General features: G+C 38.7%; 1 protein-coding gene across 7 annotated transcripts in view; it reads right to left on the reverse strand.

The window, feature by feature from the left end:
* The window catches only part of AK8 (adenylate kinase 8), an 85154-nt gene that overhangs the window by 48757 nt on the left and 11568 nt on the right, over positions 1-24829 (reverse strand). For 5 of the 7 annotated variants that reach the window (XR_008469274.1, XM_054220538.1, XM_054220536.1 and 2 more), the window contains exons 2-8: positions 23936-24020; positions 19845-19894; positions 19021-19134; positions 11972-12040; positions 2921-3002; positions 1233-1304; positions 189-389 (exon numbers count right to left, since the gene is read on the reverse strand). Coding sequence is in view for 6 of the 7 variants with exons in the window: in XM_054220536.1 (XP_054076511.1) it covers positions 189-389; positions 1233-1304; positions 2921-3002; positions 11972-12040; positions 19021-19134; positions 19845-19894; positions 23936-24020 (673 nt within the window). In the remaining variant the exon portion in view is untranslated. Of the gene's footprint in view, positions 1-188; positions 390-1232; positions 1305-2920; positions 3003-5358; positions 5496-11971; positions 12041-19020; positions 19135-19844; positions 19895-21036; positions 21540-23935; positions 24021-24829 lie in introns of those variants that run through there. The other 2 variants (XM_054220540.1, XM_054220541.1) reach the window with 2 other exon arrangements.

Raw genomic sequence — 24829 nt, forward strand, 5'->3', positions numbered from 1 at the left:
CACTTATTCTAGTCCTGTAAAATAATTTTCAGGACCAGCCCAGGTGCTGTACTAGAGAGAACACAACTCAGCTGGAAGCCGGCTGTGTTGACTAATCCTAATCCTACAAACTGTCTCTAACAGCTAGGAACTACCTTTCAAATAAGAGTTTATTAAATATCAGATTTGCCATGAAGGTACATATTTACCCCGTGCGAGGACATCCACAGAAGGCTGGTCTGCATTGATGGATCTCAAAACTTTTTGGTAGATCTGGAAAACTCCAGGGAAGTTTCTGTGATACTCCAGCAATTTCTTTGATATCTCCTGTTCAGATAGATCTTCTGGTTCCACCAAACGTTGCTGTACCAGCAGATCACTTGGCCAGTTAAAGGTCGTATGGTAGACCTCTAGAAGGTAGACACTAATTAGGAACTAAGACGATGATTTGATAGGTCTTGCTCAGCTCCAAAAGTTTTCCTAAACAAAAACCAAGGTCTTTTTTTAAGCTTTATATTGTGGCACAAGCAGTAACTTGTGCTCTTCCCTCGCTACCTATACTGACAGTTGACTAATACTCTGCAGATGCACAGATAGGAAGTGGCCAAGGTAACTGCCCACCCATGCAGCCAAGACAGAATGATGAACAAGAACCAGAACTGAGGATAGCCCTTCAAATTCTTAGACTGAACCTTAAGCAAGACCTTTGATTAGGAAATTTCCCTTATAGCAAATAAAACCATTTCTTCAGTTAAGAACATCCCTCCTAATTCCACTCCTAAAACATCCAATGTGATTTTTTTTTAATGAACAACATCAGGATTTTATTTCGTGATGGATGATTGATAATGATACTTAACAGACGATACAGAGCTAAGTCTATCTGACAGTCATTTAATGGAAGATACCTAAAAGCATACCCGCATTTCAGAAAAAAAAACAGGATCTAGCAAAGATGTATAGCAAAATGTAAGCTCATTCGGACAGATCTAACATTAAATATTCTGTACTGGCATAGTCTACTGCTTGCAGGCTCCACACTGAGCTTTACATTTTCCCACACTTTACTGGCGCAGAAAATAATGCAATGTCAACAAATACTTTTTCCAAACAGTTTAAATTTATAATTATAAATTCCTACTATTTCTTAAAGGGAAAGCATTTAAATTTTAATCCCACTGCTATTGCAATGTTTCTGAGACCAAGCAACACTCGAGTTTCTAGTGGAGATCAGGAACAAACACATACTACACCTTCTGTGAAGGGATCAAGCCTTTTCCCGCTGTTCCTCTCAATCAGCACAGTGTCTGGAGCATAAAGCACAACTAGGCATAAACAAAAAAAAAAAGAGAAAAAGAAGAAAAAAAGGAAAAAAGCATAACTCTTGTTAGTTACTTGCTTTATTTCCTGTAACTGTTAAGATGTACCCTAGTATTAAGGACGGATGAATGTATTTCAAGCACATTTGCCTCATTCTCCTTTCCCAGTATTCTATCTGCAAATACTTTACTTCACTTTTAATCAGAATTTTGCTCCACCTCCTAAACAGTAGAGTGGGATAAAAAATACATTAATCCAGTCCAGTACCCATGAGTACTAGCTGTCCCCGTCATCCATACTAATTAACAAGGTTCTCCATCAATTACATTGTATCTGGAGCCTAGGACAGAAGTACTCACAGATCACTCGAGACCAATTCTCTTCTACACCACAAACAATTACTTTTCACCCGGGTACCTTGGTAGTGAGACCAGTGAAACTTATTTTTGTTAACCTCACAGAAAAGTGTTCAAACTTGATTAGAAAGCATCAAAAGATGGAGAATCTGTCAGTCCCCTAGGCTGCTTTTGACCAATCATCCTCACAGTTAAACACTGTAATTTAATTACTATTTTCAGTGCATTTGATTACAGGTTTCAAACAAGTTCTTCTCATTACTTTCTTCTCTGTATCGAATAGCTCTTTCAGATGCTTTTCTCCCTATTAAGGTATTCATACACTGTAAATCTCATCTCCTCTCAGTCTTCTTTTTGATTAACTAGACAGACTGAGCTTTAAGATTCTCATTCAGGTCTTGGTTGCACAGATATAATTGTGAGCAAAACTCAACTTCAGATGTTATTAGCTATATTAAAAATACATGCAAGTACTAGACATTAAACATTTTTGCCTAACTCTATTGCAGTGATTCTGAATTCTTCATTAACAGTCGAATCTCACCCAAATCAAATCCAAAGTGACAATTCATCAGGTTCGCTAACATTCTGTTCACTGGCAAGCTCTACATTTATCATTTTACACTGTATTCCACACAATCGTAATGATTTCTTATATTCTAAGTAGGTCCTCTAACTGTATTTATTTGGGACAACTGGCTGCTTCTAGATGGCAACGGCAACTGTCAAGGTCTTGTCTATGAGCACTTTGCCAGTAAATAAATGTTCCCCTCAAATCAAGTCAGAATCCACCCACGCTCTGAAAGGTCAAGCTTAAAATCATGTTTCCACTTCGCTTAGTGGAGGAAAGTTTGCTAAGTTTGTGTTCTCTAATTAAACAGAAGGATGAATTTCTATTTAGTACATGAGGAATTGTTTTGGTCTGAGGAAAAAGGCTGATTTCTAGAAATGTAAGTCACAGAAAAGTTAGACCCATTGCTAGAACGGAAGCGAAGCTACATGGAGCTGCTCAGAGACACTTGCTGGAGTGGTCCTGAATTTACAGAACTCTAACGTGTAAGAAGAAAAGGGTTCACATGTGAAAGACAGGGTTTAAAGTCTCACAGGTTACCCCAAGTTTTTGAGTGAATCTGAACCATACTGAAATATTCTGCTGTGACGCCAGTGTATTCATTCTCAGTATTGAATTTATTAGGATTTTTGGGGAGAAACACTTCTATTTTTTCCTACTGGATGCAATCACACCTAAACCTCGTGCTGCTTACCAACATGCCTGGGAATGATGCCAGATGATTGCAGCATCCATGCCTGTTCCTGATTTTCAGGGAAGCCTTCCAAAATCCATCCCTATTGAACAAAAACATGAAACAGTTATTGATCCTGGAAGAGAAAAAACAAAAATTAGCACTAAATATGAGTTCTATCCGCACATAAATTACCTTATTCTGATCCCACAACAGCACAGTATTTGGTACGGATTCTTGTGAGAGAAGAAGGCAAACACGGAGCAGTGCTATTTTTGTGAAATGGCATGCACTAATACCACTGTCACAGAGCAATGGGAACTTATGGATTGTAGCAATGAATTCTTTTTTCATGCTTCAATCTTAAAAAAACCCCACTTCTATCTTGAATAAAAACAACCCCAAACAATTTCCACAGTTTTGAAATATTCAAAAGGATACCAGCCCACACTGTGTATAAAAAAGAGGCTAAACAAATCTAAAGACAGATTTAATGCCAAGAACGCTGAGGAAAATATGCACGCTTTCATTATTTTCTTAAATTATACAGGAAAACTCACAGTAATGGAACCAGCGTTCCCAAAGCTAATGAAGCAACAGAGCAAAAGAAAGAAAAAAGAAAAAAGAGCCTTTTGCTCCCTTAAGTCCTTGTTATAGCCAGCTAAGTGTTGGATTGAGCATCTTTAAAAAAACATTTACAGATCTATGAAATACCGTAGGAGAGCTGCAGCCTCGCTCAGCTTCTGTGTGATGCAGGATTTGAAATCTAAGCCACTTCCCCGTCTCAAGTCTGAATCTTCTAAACTTTCTCTAATTTATCTGTTAGTTGCTTAACCACACGTGTCCCTGTCACTATATCCTATACCGCAAAATAACTTTGTAATACTACAATAAATCTGGAAATCATCTTTGTATTGAAATAAAGAGGATATTTTAATATTGCATTAGCTAGCAATCATTATCATCTCCCACATAAATTTGGAGCTCTGTCAGTATGGGGTCCAAAGGTTTTAGAAGTATTTCAGGGAAACACATCTCCATGACTTCTGTAGGAGGAAATTGGGACATTCCAATTACACAAGAAAATAGACTAGACTATTTAAAATTCCTTAATTAGCTTGGTTTCAGGAACATGTCATCCTGCTGATATCTGTAGAAAATAAGAAAGTCAAGTAACTGCAAGCCATTTTTGCCACTCCCCGTGTTTGCTCTATCGAATTAGAATGAACCGCTGTCTAAGGTCACACAGGTGCTGAGAAATCAATTTATCCCTCGGGACTTGCAGGAGGCAAGGCTGCACAATGTTTTTAGTGGTATGCTAGGAACTTCAACACTAGTTTTGAATATATTGTGCTTGTACAACGTATATATAGGCCCAGATCCTCTTCTGGGGGGAAATGGCATCAGAGGTCTGAAGCTAATAAATCTATGCCAACTTACACAGACTACAAATCTGCCTCATTTTCTCCGCTCTACTTTTGGAAACTAAAATAAAATAAACAAAAAAACCCCACCCCACAAAACCATTGCTTCTGATGTCAATACAGCTTAATGCTCAAAATCACATACTGAGCAACAGACAGTAAACACACAATATTGTTTTTTTAACAATGTATAGCAAACTTCAAGAGGTTTATGTACGAATTTCAAAGGTCCTTAAAACAGGCAATAAGCAATTTTATAGCTAAAAGTTTTTGCAATGTAAGAAAACATAGCTCAATAAATAGCTTCCTGCAAGAAATACGTTTTAAGGCATTAAACAAATGCAAAATAAACACACACTACAAAAATAGTTAGCATTTTGGATCTCATTTCCAAAGGTCTCTGAGTTCCAGGGTATCAGTCAGTCCCTAATTAGAATACATTATCCATCTACTTGACACTTCAGTGAAATGTCTATTCCACCACAGAGCTGCAGCTTTGTTCAGAACAGGTTTATTGATATTCTGCTGCATTCCCTCTCCATACCCCCAGTGGCTTGGTTCTGTTTTATCACACATCAAAAAGGCCGTATGCTCAGGGCACCCCATGCACAGCTCAGAGCTGGAGGTCTGAACAGCTGCAAGTAGTATGGTATCACAGGAGGGACAAGCTCCAAGCAGATGTCACAGATTAAAAAAAAAAAAAAAAAAAAAAAAAAGAGTAAAAAGGGAGTGTAGCTTGGGAACGAAGCAAGAGGAAGCAAGACACAGCAGAGCAAGACCTGACTTAAAATATGCCTATCATGCTTTATGCAAACACTGGTCTTTTTTGCCCTCCTGACTATCATTAAAGTGTAATTAGTAACTTCACATGCCATCTATTTTTGTTCTTGATAGCAGTAACCTTACATCCATGCATGGATTGCACCTTATCACGTCAAGGGTGGAACAAAGGCTAAAAGTGAGTAATTCCACGGTGTCTTTATGCGGTGGTCACTGTTCCCTCCCTTTCAGCTGGAAACCTCAGTCCTTTCCCACCTGAAGACTGCTGTAAATACAGCATTTGGCTGTTGCCCTAATGCCAGGTGAAGTGCTCCTTGGAGACCCATGCCATGCTGAAAGTCAGCAACAAGGAAGTACTTTCAAAGCCATCACTTTCCTCTCCGGACTTAAGGAATCTGGAGAAAAGGAAATGCTCAAGGTCGTTCCCAAACGTAAATCTCATTCCTTTGCTGGTGCTACTCTCAGCTATAATACCAAGCCTACACACTTTCACACTTTCCACCCCCATAACAATGGCTTAGGTATTCGGTTATCCCTTGCTATTTGACCTGCACAGTCTGATTTTTTTTTCTTTTTAATTACAGAATCCAAAATTGACACAGAATAATGAAAAGGGGTAGCGCAAAGAAATAATGCTGAATTACATGGCGTGTCTGAAAGAAATCTCAGCCACAAGCATAAAGATCAAAGGTCATGAATACTGCTGCCTTTAGGAAAATAGCTCATCACAACAGTTTTTCCATATCACCATTCAGTATTTTTGAGAACATATTACATGCCTTTCACTCCCATCTGAAGAAGGGGGACAGACAATAACGCAAAAAAGGAATTTCAGTAACAGCTTTGCCAGTATGGATGTAAAATTTCTGAGATTTTCAGAAAACAGCAGACTGAAAAGTGCAGTAAAAATATTGTCTACCCAACTCCTGCAGTCCATCAACATTAGCAGCCTGGGTGATGCTGCTCCAACTTTACCAAATTTGCCATTAGAAAGAAACCTTTTATTCCCCACATTAGTTTTGTATGCTGTGTGAGCTGCAACGCTATTAAAAAAAAAAAAAAGCCACATTCTTTTTGGAAAACAAAAAAAGATGGTGAATAGTCAGGTTCTTTCCCCAGATAAATCTATGTAACATCACTGTCCTTGAATGGAGTTGCACAGAGACAACATGATGATCTTTATCTACCAAGGTAAAACCAGAAAGAACCAATAGCCATTGTTCTCTTTTCCTTCCCTTTAAAGGATAGCCACTGCCCTTCTAAATGGTTTAACACCAATCAAAAGTAATTCTGCCACTACTCATGTGAATCACTGGCCTAAGCTTAGTTTCTAAAGGGTCCTAAGACATGCGTAAGGCTGCTCAGCTCTCTCTCTCTCACAAATTCACCATGTAGCAATCACTTCACCAGCCTTCCCCAGTTCTATAAATTCCCTTACAACACCAGCAGTCAGAGGTGCCGTAGCCAACATGTACTAACCCTGTAAGATGAAAAGTCTTCATATCAGCTTCACAAGTCCCAGGTTCTAACATAATGCTTGCAATAAGTTTTCTGCGTGTGCTGGAAGACCTACCCGTCTGATCCCTCGCAGTCCTAACCACATTTGTATTAGGAGAACACACAACGCTGAGTCTCAGCAGAGCTGTTGATCAATAAAAATGTTCTCCTTAGAGAATGCCTGTGACATCTATAAACCTGTGAGTGTCAAAACAATGGCACAAAAATTTCTGCATTCCTACTGTCAGTGGGATGAAAGCTGTACAATTAATGCCAAGCCAATGACACCACAAGGAGAAATAAAACAAACAGCTGGTGGTACTATGGTCCAACATATTGCTCCTAATCTATTAACATTCGCCGGAAAAACATGCTGACTCATGCTTTGAGACAAATGGCATAAATCAATGACGTACAAAATCCACAGTATTAATTCTATTTCCAATCACACAAGGAAAATACTGCAATTAAAATGCATAGGTCCCCCTCAAATGGAAAAGACATACACAATGTGAGGAAGTTTTAGTGACCATGAATTACTATTAATTAAAAGATTTTTAATAACCTTCACAACTTCAAAAAGTCAATTATGTGTTTCTCCTAAAAATAGCTGAAACCTTAACTAGATCAATAACATCCACTCAATTCTTGCTGAATGTCAGGGAAGCTTTATAAAGGTTTTTTTTTCCCCTTAGTTCTGTAACACATCCAGCACTGATTCCGTGTTGCTGGTGATAACAACAGGAACATAAAAGGTAGGCAGGACACTACGCAGCTGTTGGCATTTTAACCATCTTGTCACCTTACTCACAGTTTACGTGACCTAACACTCAAAATAACAATATCACTTTAACAATATCACAACACTGGAAAAGTTAGCTGTTGAAAACATACCTTCATTTAACCAGGCGAAGAGCCTTATGTGGAAGAATAAGCATGTTGGAGAGGTTTTAGAGCGACTGTTATAAAAGCCCTAAACTGAAGAGTTATTCACCTACTTGCTAGTTCACAGCAACTACTGCTGTCCCACGGCTCTCCTCCAGATAGCATTAGAGGACAGATTGCCCCAGTAACTCCTACCTTTGAGATCACGTGAGAAAATAGTTAACCAAAACTACTGAAAATACCAGGGGTACCCTGGCATCTTCTCTACCCTACCTGCTAACTAGTCGTAGCACAACCAGAGAAGCTGACAGTGTCAAGCTGAGGGGGGCTGTGTCTGGGGACTGGAACCAGCCTCAAGCCTAGCAGTCAGCAGTCAGAAGAACAGTTTCTCTCTTGGCTTTATCATCTTTTTAACTTACTTTCATTTCTACAGGTTTAAAGATATTTTAAACGTACGCACTAGAGCAGAAGTTTAAGATAGATGTTCACATCTTGCGACAAGGACAAGGTAGTAAATCATACAATCACCTGACTTGCTGTATATATCCATGATATCTCATTGCACTACTTACATAAAAAATGTTGACGTTCATAGTCTTTTTTTGCTGCTCATTTGCTAGTATATCGAGAGCGGACAATATTGGTTTCTCAAGTGTTCCACAGCTACACTCTTTAATTCAAAACGCCACAAAAATGAACAAGATGATACACCACATGCATGTTTTTAAAGAGGCTCTCCTGCAAATCGAAAGGCCTAAGTCCTGTGTGAATTTAGTACAGACAAAAAAATACATTAACTACTACCAGATATGTGATCTGGAGTGGTAAATAATACATAAATAAAATGGCTCGGCTAAAAAGACCTTGAAGAGAAACCTGACAGACCTATATAATTCAAGCACAGTGACTAGCAATGCAAAAGTTTGAGTCTACTTTGCAAATTCAAAATTAATAGATCGAGTATGGAATAAGGTGTACAGTATTTTATAGAGAAAAATTGATAAGCCTTAGGTTTTCTGCCAATCTCTTTAATCCCTTCTTTCTAAGGATCCAAAAATCATTCTTTCAATCTCCTAGATGATGAAGCACGGAGCAAGAAACACAGGAACCTAAAACCACAAAAAAAATGGTCCACTTAGAAAAGAAGGGGAGCGGGTCATGTCCTTATACATAATGAACTAGAAAATTCTTCCACAGTCTTCCCAGGCCTCATTTGTACCAGTGTAGGAAGGGAATTCAAAGAGAAACAACAACAAGGTTTAGGAATAAAATAAGAGCTTGTGTGCATTTTGCCTAAAACCTGTGTCATATCTGCACAGTGAAGTAGATTTTATTAGTTGACAGTAAGTGGAAAGAAGGCAGGAGTGGGCATCAGAAAAGTCCACACTTAGCAGTTTAGAGTTCCCAGTACATTTTAAATCCTAACATCTAATTCCCTGTGAAAGCAAATACTGGTGTAGTTTAAAAGCAGAGGGTTCAGCTCATCACTTTGTTACTCCAAAGTTGCAAGAATTCAACCCCATGAATGTCAATGGGATTTATATTTGGTATAAATCTAGACTAATTTAGAGATGAGCTAGGTTTCTGTTCCATTAATTTCCCTTCATAAAAACACTTCTTGGAAGGACGAGGAGTCCTATACTGTCATTTGTATATATGTACGGAAGCTAATAATGCACCCCAGATTTTTGTTACAGTAAGTCTCTTGTTAAACCTGAATTTAGCTAAAAATGCAATGAAATGTTCAAAAATCACCCCCCTTAACTTATTTTTACTCCTTCAGATGTTTCTCTACTGATGCAAAAGGAAGGACTTTTACAGCAAGATATTTCCCTATGCTAATAAGGGCACTGCAATGCAAATAAGGGCTCTGCCATGCACTTTTCTATGATGTGGGAAAAGAACAAGATTAGCTGGGCACGGAAAGGTTTGGTTTAGCTTAATGACTTTTCTCGGTAACATTAAACACCAGCAGGTAGTATTCTAAATTAAATTCTCTTGCAACCACCGGATTAGATAATGGGATAGGTCAAAGTTTAGCTATTGCTAGTTCTAAGCTATTGCTTAAAGAGAGCAGTGTACTACCTATTTTGCTACAGCTATATGCTTGCAATAAAAATATGACTCAAGACAGATGTCCTCTAGCAAGCCTGTCAGGCAAGAACAATTTAAGAGATTACATCCCCAGCTATTCATTACCCTCCTGATCAAGTTATCCTTTCCACAGTTCATACGCTGTAATTGACCATCTGATCTAGCTTACACAAGGCGGCTCCATTGAAAGCCACTTCCATCAGTGGCTTGTCGTGGTTTTGGCCAAATCGGCCAAGGGCCGGCGACAGATGCTCCACCCCAGCCACTCGTGCATGGAGAGGAGGAGGAGAGATAAAGAGATTTATGAGTTTAGAAGAAAACTAAACTACTTTAATGAAATATTAATAATAAGATAAAAAGGAAAATAATGAAATAGATACAGTATATTCAAAACCGTATTAAGCTCCCAGGATGATGTCACCGGCAGCCGCTGGGGAAGTCCCAGGCTGGACTCAGCAACGGGTGGGAACTGGGTTCCACAGATGGAGTCAGGAACACACGGATCGGGATCAAAGGCAGATGAACAGACAGGGTCCTCTTCAGACATCAGCCATTGAGGGAAGAGAGTTGACCCTTTGATCCCTCAGGTTTTATACTGAGCATGGGGCAGATGGGATGGAATACCCTGTTGGTCAATTTTTGGTCACCTGTCCTGTCCACTCCTCCCCGCAGGTGGGACCCCTCGACGTGTTTCTGCTTCCAACCCTCCAACGGGTCAAATAACAAAATTAGCTGACCTTGGTTGTCATAGCAATAAGTATAGGTAAGAGCCTCACTGCGTACCATTCCTTGGCACTGTCTTATCACTCGGAATGAACCGTTCCAGACACAACATGCTGTTAATTTCAGAGAGTTAGAAGAGGCCTCACTAAGAAATAAAATTACTGAACAGGAAGTTGGTTCCATTTTACCTCAAACCAGGACAGGCTTAAGCTAAGACAGTTGACTTCACACTGATGCACATGAAGACTTCTTTGGCAATCATTTACATTAGCTGAGTTTCAAAAGCAGAAACCTTCAATTGAGGCAGAAAACATTTTTTTTTTAATTATTCTTGCTAGTTTTGTTAATGTTTGTCTGTACCTATAGACACTTCTGCGCTACAGAATTACCATTTCAAAACCCACAACGCAATGGCCCAGCCCTCAAGACGATTTTACATGGATGGAAGGACCCAGTCTGCAGATCATTGCAGACCACATCAAAAATCATGGAGAAAGAGAAAGAAGTACAGGACATAAGGTTTTCAGCATTTTCAGTTTCTTTCAATGCCTAATGCTAAGAAGCTTTAGGAAGCAATTTTCACACTTCAATGAAATGTTAATTACCAGCCCTGCTTCTTTCAACCAAGAAGGCAGATGATTATGTTGAGAAGCAACAGTTTTACACAAAACTATGAGCCTTGCAGTATCTCTACGGGGTTAGGAAGTACTAGTTAGCCCCTGACTCAAAGGTGTGGGTGTGACAGAATAACTGTTCTGAAAACATGTACTATTTATCTGAAAAAAGTTGTTTAGTCCTCCATGAACATAACACCTACTTTGGACTATGGACTTTTTCATCTCAAGAAGTGATCAAATAATGTGCAGTCCGTATTGTGGCACTGTTTAGAAACAGTGTTTTATCCATCAGATTAACCTGTCTCTTACAAATAATCCCTTATAATGGGCCGATTATGGACTCAATAAACCATAACAACATCTGAGATTTTAAAGGAAACACATAAAAGAGATTTTGCTTTCCTTGAGTCCAGACATTAATTTCAACCAATATTAATCTACTGAAGTTCTCTTTTGGTTCTATGTTAAAAGTCTCTACTTACATTAAGGGGGACCAGGGGAGAAGGGGAGAGGAAGCTACACATCTGTGAATACAACGAAACCTATTCAGTTGCCTATTTGTGTAAACTAACACTGAACATATTAATTATTACCTAGAAGAGAATATATTCAAATGCAGTTTTTCCTAACAGGAAGAAAAAAAGACACAGTGAGAAATAAAGATAATTGATATGATTGATATGACTTTTTTCCCCCTTTCCTCAGTAAGAGTTAAAATCTTAACTCAAGATATTGATTTTTGTATATTTTCTGTTTATCTGTTTTGTCCACTATAACTCTGCCAGTTGCCCCAGGCAATCAACAAAGCTCTGCTTGTTCAGCCTTTGATCATCTCTGTGCTAGAAGATTAGCATATGCATACTCTCATCCTCCCCTTTATCCTGTTAATAAAGCACCAAACTCCCTCTGCTGATGTTCAAGAAAGCAATCCGCTCCAGAGCCCCCAATGATTTGCCCCCATTCCCTCCTCTGCTCAGGACTCGGAATGCTAACTACTATGCACGAGTTGTGTAAGTGCTTATCCACCGGGCCCTCTGAGGAGCAATTCTTACTTGTTTGATGCAGTCCACGTTTGACAGACGTTCCTGGATCAGATTGGCCCAAAGCGCGTTGGGAATTTTCTAAAGAAAGAACAAAAAAAGGCTGAATATTCACAATTGAGTTCAAAAGGAATTTTACCATGCAGGCATATTCCGGTTAAAGGTGAACTGAGATGTCGTCTTAAAAATAAATAAATAAATAAATCTGTGCAAGTCCCAAGTCATTAACATAATATATCAGAGAGTTAATAAGGGCACGATAATCAGTGTTAAAGGTAAGCTGAACATAAAGCCTACACCTATGCTTTTTGCACACTAGCGTGGAAGCGGTGCCAAGTTTTGCACACTAACACACACGTTGGGCATCAAACCTGCAAAGGGATCCGTAAGAACATCACATCCAAAGGTAGTCCTTTTTACCACAAGTATCTGACCCACTACTGCTTCTTATGACCGTGGACTCCCCATTAGTGATCTCAACAGCTACCCTGTGAGACAAGCTGAATCTCGAACACAGAGAAAATAACAGGAAAAGTCTGATTTTCAGGAGATTTATTTCATAGTATTAAGTAACTCGCACTCTTTCATCATCCAGAAAGCTTATTTAAAGCACATTTTAATGTTAAAGTTATTTTATTTTTAAACTCAAGACCATGAAATGGGATTGAAACTGCACGTGCCAAGATTTTCAGAAGTGCTGTTTCTTTCGGGGCTATTACTTTGCCCATATCTAGAGATGTTTTGTAAGACAGTTATTTGGTGACAGAACAACAAAGTTCCTCTACATATTTAGCATTCCCCCGCCCAGTATTTCTTCCATTATTATTAGATTTCCTGACAATAAATTAACAATACCCTTCTTTTGTTCTTGTAAGAATTTTCTTCACTATCTTGCTAATTTAGGCCTTCATTCTATGCTGAACCTGGTTGAACAAACTCTGTCAGTCAGTTAAACTTGGCCATGCCAGTCAGAGCAGCTGTTAATCATTTGACTAAATGCCTTGCCTACATCTCATTCACTTCGTCATTATTGGTAAAATGAATACTCACTCAGAAAAAATTTGGCACTCAGATTCTGTACTTCCCAAGTCAAAAAAATTCTTTCACTTAACAATGTGAGCTTGACTCTTTGTTCCATGCAGTTCCGTACATTGTGGTTTCCCAACTCTTTTTCTAACCAAACAGTCTGAAGGGCATAATCATGAAAAAAAGAATATTTCTGCAGGTTTACGCTATACTACAGAATATAGACAGATATAATGAAAATGTGACTATGTGGAAAGATTTAATAATCTTCTTCATTAGATCACAAAACAATTTCACCAGGAGTGGTGGAAACGCTACCACACAAGTCACTTTAAAGCGTAGCAGAGCAAGCGCTCCAGAATACACAGCAGAGATCAGTCCTCGGCTAGCTGTGGAACAGAGAAGGTGGCCCAGTCAGGCAGTGGGTTTTCTTACTTTGTTTATCTCTACTGTCCCCAGTTCTCAGTGCCTTTCCTACTATCAGCCATTCATAAGGCAACATTCAAGCAGGTAAAAAAGAAAAAGGGAAAGAAATTGCTGTGTTTCTTGAAAGTCAGCAGGTCCCACAGGGTGGTGCGTCAAAGCTTCCTGCAGCCTCTCGCTGCTGGAGCTGGGTCTGTGGCTTTCAGTCTGTCACCTTCCAAAGGTGCATCATGCTGCTATCAGAAACAGCTAGCGTCTTGCTTACTTCTTTGATGTGTCATGTCAAGACAGGCTAGCAACTGCCGGGGGTCCACTCTGTTAAGCCTCGCCAAACCAATTTAAACCAAAATTATACTAAGTCCTTTCAGTGCAGTGGTATTCTTAAGTCCTCTCTTTTAAGCGGGGCTTATTGCACAAAAATAATCAAGGACACACATGCGGGTATTTCAGTGTTTTTGTTCCTTCTGCTCTCTGTGGCCCAATTCCAGTCTCATTTCCTGGATGGTTTTCCTCCTACTGAGCAGTGGCCTACAAAATAATTTTCAATAGGTTGCTTGTAGAATGCCTAATTATTCAACTAGAAGTCATTAAATTTGATACATATCAGATAGCGCATTTATAATTTGTCTCTCATAAACACTCACATAAATATATCGTGAGCCTGGTAGATGGGACTTCACCTCCCAGAAATCTGCAGTAATGGACAATGACACACATACATTTGATAACTGCAAAACCGTGTCTTATTTAAGGCACACTGAGCCTGTCCCAACCTCCAGTTTAGCTAACGGAAAGACCTGCTGCTTGAATTGTTAAACCTTCCAAAAGCCACGGTATTTTATGTTCAGACCACTTTTCTATACGCACTGGTTTAATCACTATTTCCATACTCTGAAAAACAGTACTCAATCCTGATTAATTTTAAACATTCCATGTTACTTCAGGAGCATCATATTTCATCTCGCATGCCTGATCTACTCAGAGCTATGTTTTTGCAATCTTTTCATAAAACTGCTACGCTTTCTGTTGCTGGGGTGGGGGGAGCACTTTTCCTAGACATTTCCTTCGGAAGTTTTGGATATATTTGTCCTGAAAACAGGTATGGCTAAAAACTTCTGACTTCATTTGCTTTATAGTTTGTACCCCAGACAGAAAAGCAGTCAAGTTTGAAGAAAAGCAGGTTTAGTACTTTGAAAATCATGAATGTTTAGATTTAGCTTGTTCAGAAAATACAGGTGAAAGGCCATGGTTTTTTATGTATATATAAGACTGTATATACACTTAAGACTATTCCTTTGTAGTGACTTTCTGAAATAGATTAGAATACTGAACATACATAGATAAGGACGCCTTCAGTTTTCCTCTCTTCCATTATATTTCTTCTTAAAAAGCACGAGGATCTGATGCAACAGTAGTTTTAAGTCACTACATAGTATGCAAACACCTTAACTGTAATTTAATATAGCATTAAGAGCACACCCATCCCATAAGCCCACAATTACCACAGTTATTTCAACTTCTTATTTTATCCACTTAACAGGAAGAGTGAAACATGCCATAGCTCATCATTAGACTTCACTATAGGAAAAACCTGAAGGTGCTTCCTATTAACATTATAATAACTAGAGATGAGGGAATAATTTGCAATGATTTATCCAAAAATGTAGCCTCTTTTTCTGTTCATGGAATATTTATTGATAACTCATGGTTCTTCAAATTTATTGAATATTCAAAAAATTTGACTTCTTTTTGGAATATTTTTACATGCAGAATGATCACATTTTGCTTTGAACAGTCAGTATTTAAAATTCACTACCTGAGCTGTGCTCATTAGTAAGTGGCCAGGTGTGTGTGAGCGAATGATTGCATGTCCAAGTTTAAAAATTGAGCTTCAGAGAATAATCACGTATTTTAAATATGCCTTCCATGAATTCTTGTGCCAGGAACACTCAAATGTTTTAATGTTCACTGGAAGCAAACACAAAAGAGATGAAAGCTTGGCTAAAGGTAAGCAAAATATGTGAACAAACATTTGCGGATCTTTTTGCAGCGTTCGCCCAGATCTAGTAACATTGGCCTACTGACCTAAAAATGAATGACCTTTGGCACTGGGGTTAATTTAGCCACAGTAACCTTATATGCATGAAATGGTCCTCTAATAACATTAAATTGCGTTATATGATCTTCGCACCAGACTTTCAAAAACATAGTCTTGGTTCCTGCTTTTCCTCTTTCCATTTCTTAAATTGCTTTGGCCAGGATGACAACTTTTTAATGCCCTGGTTGTATCAAAGACAGTATAAACAGCTATTGTTCTGTTCCTGAACAGACATTCAAACCCTATTAGTGCTGATGGATGTTATGTATGCTAGAGGAGTCAAGTTTACCACTTGCTTCAGCAGAACTTGGGGTCAGTTACGGCAACAGTTGATTTAGCCAGCAGACATCAATCAGTAAGGGAAAATATAGCTCAAGGTGACAGTTTGGCTACATTTTAAGTAATTGTAAAGCTTGCATTGATTTAGAGGGAGCAAGGAGTTCCCTCCTAGTTTTAGGAGTTACATTTGAAGAGTCAAGCTCATATAAAAGACCAAAAGAAATGATTTAGTGAAAATGTTCTTCTAGGATCTAACACCTCAAAAACAAAGGCAAACTGCACAGTACTAAGCCACCACCAGATTCTGCTCTTTGGGCACTCCTTACTACCTGATTAGCCTTGACATTTTTGACTTTCATCTTCCACACCATCCATCTTTTTAAATCAAATAAGCCCAAAAGGACACCCTTGAAAGTGCATCTGTATAGTCTGAAATATGTTAATAATTACAGTAATTAAACCAAAGGGAATTTTTGTTTTAAATTCTCCCCCTCCGAGTTGAAATTTATGAACCTAGCAAAACAATCTTTAATAATGAGAACAAAGATTTCAAAGTACATATTCTTGATAAGAATCATTTTATTTCATCCCAGCCAAAAGCAAACCTTTTTGCCAGAAGTTCAGGGAGTTCAATGAACTCTTTCCTCTCAGATCTTTAAGTATATTACTTGAGCCATCTCCAAACTTCCTTCACTAACTCAGTGTAATAAACACTACCCTATTTTCAGTCTAATTTTCTAAGGAAAAAAAAAAAAAAAAATCTACGTATCACACCGTCTACCATTTCAGCAAATCATGAATTTGTTGGCCAATTCCAATCAAATTTAGCAGGGGTGTAAAATTCTCACAGATATGAAATTGCTTCATTTTTATGAAAATAGGTCACAAAGGATAAAAGATAAACTCAAATTAGTGGACTTATAAATATCTATGCTTATAAATATCTAAAGGGCAGGTATGAAGAGGATGGGGCCAGACTTTTCCGTGGTGCTCTGCAACAGGACAAGGGGCAACAGGCACAAACTGAAACACATGAAATTCTGTCTCAACATGAGGAAAATCTTCATTACTTTGAGGGCGACAGAGCACTGGAACAGGCTGCCCAGAAAGGTTGTGGAGTCTCCTTCCCTGGAGATACTCAAAACCTGCCTGGATATATTCCTGTCCAACCTGCTCTAGGTGAACCTGCTTTGGCAAGGGTGTTGGACTAGATCATCCCCAAAGGTCCCTTCCAACCCCTTACCATTCTGTGATTCTGTGACTTGCTAGAGATGGAGTCACAGAAAACCAGTCTTCTTCCATGCTATTACTCATGGAAGACCTTGACACAAATCATTCAGCTGAAAGGAATCAGCAAAAAGGGCAGGAATCAGAAGCAGAGATGATTCTGTGTATTAAGGATATTCTTTCAACATACTTTTCTGATCTACTTGTCACTAGCCTTTAATATCATTGCTGATCAACTACTCCTGTGAGTCATGACATCTGGAAAAAACATTCTTCTGACTAACTCCTTTGAATCATAGAATGGTTTGGGTTGGAAGGGACCTTAAAGATCATACAGTTCCAACCCCCCTGCCCTGGGCAGGGACACCTCCCGCTAGACCAGGTTGCTCAAAGCCCCAACCAACCTGGCCTTGAACACCTCCAGGGATGGGGCAGCCACAACTTTTCTGGGCAACCTCTTCCAGTGCCTCACCACCCTCATAGTAAAGATTTTCTTCCTAATATCTAATCTAAATCTAACCTCTTTCAGTTTAAAACCGTCATACCTCATCCTATCGCTACACTCCCTGATCAAGGGTCCCTCCCCAGCTTGCCTGGAGCCCCTCTTTTAAGTATTGGAAGGGGCTATAAAGTCGCCCTGGAGTCTTCTCTTCTACAGGCTGAACAGCCCCAACTCTCTCAGGCTGTCTTAGTAGGAGAGGTGCTCCAGCCCTCTGATCATCTTCTGGCCCTCCTCTGGACCCACTCCAACAGGTCCATGTCCTTCTTATGTTGGAGGCCCCAGAGCTGGAGGCAGCGCTGCAGGTGGGGTCTCACAAGAGCGGAGTAGAGAGGCAGAATCACCTTCCCCAACCTTATTTTGTTGCAGCTCAGGATGCGGTTGGCCTTCTGGGCTGCCAGCACACATTGCCAGCTCACGTTGAGCTTCTTGTCAACCAACACTCCCAAGTCCTTCTCCCCAGGGCTGCTCTCAATCCATTCTCTGCACAGTCTATATTTGTGCTTGAGATTACCCCAACCCACATGCAGGACCTGGCACTTGGCCTTGTTGAACTTCATGAGGTTCACACGGGCCCACCTCTCAAACCTGTCAAGGTCCCTCTGGATACCATCCCTTCCCTCCAGCATGTCTCCTGCTCCACACAGCTTGGTGTCGTCAGCAAACTTGCTGAGGGTGCACTCAATCCCACTGTCCATGTTGCCCACAAAGATGTTAAACAGCACCAGTCCTAATACCAGCCCCTGAGGAATGACATTCATTGCACATTAGTTAGGAGGCCCACAATGAAGCATGAATGGATTTTAAAACCTGTCTGGAGCAAACTGGGTACTCAGTTGGGTAGAGCGCATCAACTGAAGAACTGAACAATCTCCTGAGTTGGCTGCTATTGCCTCAGCTTGAGAGCTTCTAGCGTTTACAGTAACTTAATCCTTTTGAGTCATACTCCTTTTCAGTTAATGCACCAAGTAAGTTATTTGTGTTGCGATACAGAAAAATCAAGCATGCGCAACTAAGTAGCACTATCAGATCAAAAAAAGTTATTTGGGTATATATTTTCCAGAGCATTTTGTACCGAAGGAGACCTCAGAGATTAATGCTTATTTTATTGAGATTATCAGACATGGTGAAACAGAAGACACTTTGTTTAATGATACGATGAACCATTCTTTAAATTGCATTGTGCATACCTGGACTTCTCTCAATTCTATTGCTTATGTCTAAGGTTAATGTTTTCAAGACCTCCATTACTTTACGTCATCTTCCTCTCCTGCCCCTATTCTATGCCCTGACACATTTTCATCTTTGTTCCTATCTCCTTTTCTAGCAGAGGTTACCCTTCTTCTCTGAAAGACCCTGTACCTACATATACACAAACCAATGTACAAACCATAGATATAAGAATATTTACTCTGATTTGCTCAACTCATAGCAGTGGAAATCATGGGAATGCCATATAATTCCTCGTCTTTGACATGAGAACTACTATTATTATATCCTCTTACACACCTGTTTTCTTTCTTTACATGCCTTTGCTTCCTTTGTCAGCGCTAATATTTCCTTGAATAACAAAGTCTCCTGAGAGATACGTATGGCATCAAAATGTTTACAAAGCCACATCGCCTGAGGGAAGAAGAAAAAAAAAAATACAGGTCAAAATATTTGTAAAGAAAATGAAGCATTTTTTCAGAAGGCTGCAGAAAGACAGAGTTTTCCTAGCCTTCCGCTTAAGCATACAGACTATATGTGTAACTTTAAGCAGTTTCTTATAAAGATGTTCAAGAGTCTACAGCTTTGAATAAGGACTTTTTCATCTACTGCACTATAACACAGATTTTAAAAAAGAAAGCATTCTTCCTAGCACACACCACCACCATCTGCAGTTTCTGTGGTCACTTTTTCTGCAATTCAAAAACAACTTGGACATTTTCAATTAAGTGGTACCAGTGGACATGACAGACAACTGGCCATACAGATGAAGCAATCCACAATATGGGAATACCACAAACATGTAACTATGGTACTCCTCCCAGATTAATTAATCCTGCTAAAAAGCTGGGAAAACAAGGCAGGCAGAATTCTGTTGCATTACAGCAGTATCACTACCTGTGCAAGTTCTGGCAGAGCTCACTTGAACCTTTCTGTTTAACCTGTAGTGTAATACACAGGTGTATCCCTTTGGAATGCCACCCTTCAATTTGTCTTGTGCTCTTCTATCACTTAGATAATTCTGAAAATTATTTTCTCAGAATAAAATTGTCACAAGTGCTGAGCTCAGTAGAAAGTGAAAAGGTGAGCGGACAGTATTGTCACATTGAAGGTAGTATACTTACCACTGTAGTTTTCCCAGAAGCAGGGGGACCAAGTACACAGATTCTTGGAGCTACGAAACAAGAATACATGAATGTCAAGATGCAGAACAGCAAAAAATGCAACCAGTTTCCCACAATGGCATTGCATAATATAAATGTAATCACAACAAAATAATTGTTTCAGTTGGAAATCTGCCTGAATGGAGACTTCAGGATTGAGCTCCACTGAGGGGAAAAAAAGGGAGAACACTAAGTCAGTGCCAGCTGGGTCTTCCTTTAATCTCCACGGTCAATGAGATTAATACGCTGACTAAACATGCCACTTAGAGCGATATGTAAGGGATATATATATAGATATATATATAGAGAGATATATATCTCAATCAATTTAAATACATGGTTAGTTTAGTGGGTGAACCAGAGCATAAGATACGACCATTTCCTTATCTGGGCTTGACTTTTATTCCCAAAACATTGGTTTAGACCTAACACATTTTGTGATGAAAAAATATTTTAGCTTGTACATGCAGAACAGGACTATCTAAAAGTGACTATTATCGTAATCATAGAATGGTTGAGATTGGACGGGACTTCTTGAGATCGACTTATTCCCCTTACACAGTATGGTAGTAAAAATACTTTTTACTTCGGCAAAGTTTTTAGCTCTCATCACAAGAAATGCAATTTCACCTTTCAGTTTCATCTAAATAGGTTGTGTCAGGGTTCAGAGAAGATTTAGCTATTGCAAAATTAAGCACTCTCTCTACCCTTTTTGACAGCTACCTTCAATTTTTCTAGTCATGATTAAAAGTAATTTTCTTCATCTCTGTATCTTGTGTTTCTCTACTGCATGTCCCTCTCCTTTCCCTGAGGGGCAAGGTGGGAAAAATGCATCCCGGTTCTGAGGAATTCTTAATCTAGTGCGTACAGACAACACAATAGGCATTACCATTGTAAGCTTCATTGGGAATGAATTAGAGGCAAGGAAAACAAGGGGAAAAGGAGTAACTCTTAGGAAAGTATTTGAGACTTTTTTCACGAACACACCTTGGGCTGCAATCCCTTGAGCTGTCTTTTTATATTAACATCTTTGATGCTTTTTCCTCTATACCTCAGGGGAGAAAAACCAAAGCAAAATAGACCATACACAGAAGAGACTGATGACTATTTACTGCGAGTAACATAGGTCAAAACAGAGGAGGGATCTACTCACCCAAAAACCTCTTGAGCTCTTGATAACCAAGGGAGATACAGTGTCTGATGGCAGCAGACAGGGAAGGATGTGAAATGTATTTTTATGAGGCCTTCCATGCACTTAACAGTTATTGGGCAGGTGCAATTTTTAAACAGACATGAAATCCAAATTACAGATTCATCTTTACAAAGTTATCCGACTTAGAAGGTTTAAGAAAAACTCCCCCCTTATTGGTTCTTGCAAGTGCAACAGAACTAGTACACAATGTAGAAAAATACTTTAAAAGGATACATCAGCTGTTTTTATCACCTAATTTCTTTCAAATGTAATGTGATTAAATCCTAGGGTTTTTTTTTAATCTAACACCTTGAAACTCCAGCCCGGTACTTAGGAATTATTTATAAACAGCGTCATAAAAGAGTGCTCGGGTGCCAACACTAATCAACTTCTTCAAACCACTTCAAAGAAAATCAAAAAACCTTTCCATCCACAGATCCTTTTGAGGTTTAACTAGGAGCATGATTTAAAATTCACAAGAAAACCCTTAGGTATTGAAGCTTTAATACACAGCTTTCTTGGACAAACGTTTGATAAAAAACGAAACATACCATTATATACACCATATCATGCTTTAATATTGCCCAGGGCTACTGTAAATGCTCACTTTGTACTAAATCTGGTTTTCTCTCTGCTTAGTGGTTGGCAGCAGATGGGGCAGTGTAATTCACTGATTTACTCATTTGCACACTTGTAAGACTCCTGTAAAGCATTCTCCCTAAACATACGACACAAGGGCACAACCAGGACACCACTGTATGTAATGTTTAACCCCCTCCATTCAGCAAATAGTCAGTATTTAATACTGGAGATCTGAACCAGTAGCTAAACGAAGTCCGGAAAAATCTAGAAAATGCCTTTTTCTTCAGTAACAAATCATATTTCATTCTGCGTTTTCTCTTGATGAGATGTTACAGGATTTACTCTTCCAAGTAAAGTAAGTTTTAACATTCAACAATTATTTTAGTAATAACAAAGTTAAACCTGGAATAATGCAAAAGAACAGCTGGACTCACTGAGTTGCATTTAAGTCCAAAAGGTTCTATGATTAATATTAACATGACAAAGTTTGCTTAACTTGTAAGAGAAATCCTTTGTCAAACAGGAAAAGCACATAGTACACGATGAACGTTCTTGCAGAACTTTTTTACGTTTCTTCAGAGGTTTGACTGTAAATTAAGAACTCACAGAAATGCCGCTTGGATCCCGAAAGCTTTTTTTTATGAGCAAAACCAAGATACAATGTAGAAAACTAGCGTCTTTGTATATGAAAGGATTATCAGTTTTCATATGGTTAAGGCTTTTAGAAGGATCACATGAAAGAACAATAGCACGAAGCCTTAAGCACAAACACTTAGCCACACATTCGACCTACAAAATTTTCAAGACAGTTGTAAGCTATAATCATCATTAGACTTGTTTATATTTTTAAGAGTACTTTAGATCCTATTATTAATTAAAAAGGTTTTCTAACTTCACACCTGGGATAGATGCAATGCTTCTTTTCCACACATCTCTGTTTGAAATTTCCTCTAGGGCTAAAACTGTCTAGCAAGGCAAGATCATGAAAATTCATCGCTTTACTGATGGCTCTAATAAGGTTTTTTTTCTTCTAAATAGTCAGCACCTTACGCCATGATCAAAAAGTAAAATCAACTCTGCTACAGATTTCTGTTACATTATTTTCTGTATAATTTATTCTTAAAACAACATTTATGCTTTAATTTTAATTGGAGTTCCTTCCCTTTCTTAATAGATTTTTCCAGACCAAAAGCAGACAGCATTTTTCCTTTGACAAACAACTGCTGTAGTTCTGTCTTTAGCCTCTAAATACTGAAGTAATGAAATGGAAACCTGCCTAATTTTGTTCAAATAATACTGTAGGGCTTAAGGACAAATGTTAGCTCAATGTGAAGAAATTTTATCAGCATTCTATCAAACCACAAGAAATTCTTCCACATATTTTCCATGGGTCTATAAAACAGACTGATTACTCATGCTGCCCACATCACAAAAGGCTGGACACAATTTGCAGAATTTGATTTTTTTTTTAATATATATTTAGCAGCATTTCAATCAACATCCATCTGATCACCACCACTAAGAGCTCACAGCACCTCTAGTGATAATGATTTCATTGATGCTGCAGCAGAACTTTCATAATGGTTTACTATGGTTTTAAAGAAACATCAAAGCAACATGACACCAGCTATCCCTGACAGCTCATGCAGAACAAAAATTATAGTTCAGTTGCGCATATCCAAATATAATCTGCCTAAGGGTGAACAGTTTGTAAATCAAATAATTTGATTGAGTGTACATGCTTTTATTGTGCAGAATACAGACTTCCTATTCAATTTACCAGGTTTTGTTATACATACAAGTAGGCATGCTCACTGTTCCTTCATGTGAGATGCCACTGAGCAGTGGAACTCATTAACAGCAGATAGTAACTAACTAATCAAAAAAACCAGAGAAATCTGCCAGCCCAGGTAGAATAGGAAACCAAATTTACACCTGACAAAAGGAGTAATTAGCGAGCTTAAAGACAACAGGAAATATCAGATGGGGCACAGAACGCATTAATAATTGATACACTAGAACTCTTTGTTATTCCCTTAGAGGGTTTCATTGTTATAACTGTTAAAGTGCATTTTTTATTAGATTACCCACTAAAAAAAGAAATTAAAAGCATCTTACCCATAACTATTCCAAAACGCTCACCTTTTTCTTCCCCCCCCCCTCGCCAAGACACAGTCTGAAAAGTTTTATCCATCATTTGCCAACTGAAGCACAGCTTTCAAAGAGCTGTTTACAAATAAGGAATTGAACTATTTATGGTGTCTCAGTTTTCACTTACCATCATCATTGTTTTGCTTTAAATGGTTTATCATATACTGAATGGGATCATCTGGCTTATGAATTAATAGTTCTTCAAGCATGTTCTGAAAATAAATAGGACAAAGTCAGAGGAAAATTTAACATAGCTATGCAGTCATGATAAGACTGCATTTTTACAGCAATGTTACAATGAGGAACTTAAGAAAATGAATAAGCATTTATAAACTCTTTAAGCCCCCTTTCATAGACAAAATTGAGACTATGAAACCTATTTTAGAGGATGAAAAACTGAAGTAAATCATGGTCAGAAGATTGCCAACAAAAAAAATAAGCCATTTGCTTTAACTTATTTATGATAAATACAGACACCAGAAAGGTTTGGCTTGAGCAGTCTGGCGTCGATAACGGTTGAGTCAGCATTGACATAAAAATCATACAAGGAGTTTCAAAACTACAGTCAAGTTAAATTAGTATCTCTGCAGGGCAAGTTAAACCTCCTTCTCAAGCACATTCCCACAAGCTTCTGACTAGGCTAGGGGACTGCAGAACCGACAAGAGCTGCAGAAAACACAAAACCAACAACCAGTCAAAGCCACAAAAGCAGCACATCTCACTTTCGTAACCGTACTAGTCTTCCTCCCACATGAAAAACAATGGGGGGAGGAAGGGGGAAAAAAGGCTTAAAGCATTTCCTTGAATGTCCTCGAATTAAATGTTTGAGGTTATACAGGGCCTTGCTTCAGCTCCCACCGATAGCAGTGTGGATCTTACGCTGATTTCAGTGAGGTTTGTAGCTTTACGGGCAGAGAAAGGAATAACGGTAAGAAACACTAACTCCATAGACTTTCTTACAAGACATTTCAGCACAGCCAAGAATTCTGCAATTAAAAATAAACATCAAACAGCAGCTAAC

This window comes from Rissa tridactyla, chromosome 14 (assembly GCF_028500815.1).
Source record: "Rissa tridactyla isolate bRisTri1 chromosome 14, bRisTri1.patW.cur.20221130, whole genome shotgun sequence".
Taxonomy (NCBI): domain Eukaryota; kingdom Metazoa; phylum Chordata; class Aves; order Charadriiformes; family Laridae; genus Rissa; species Rissa tridactyla.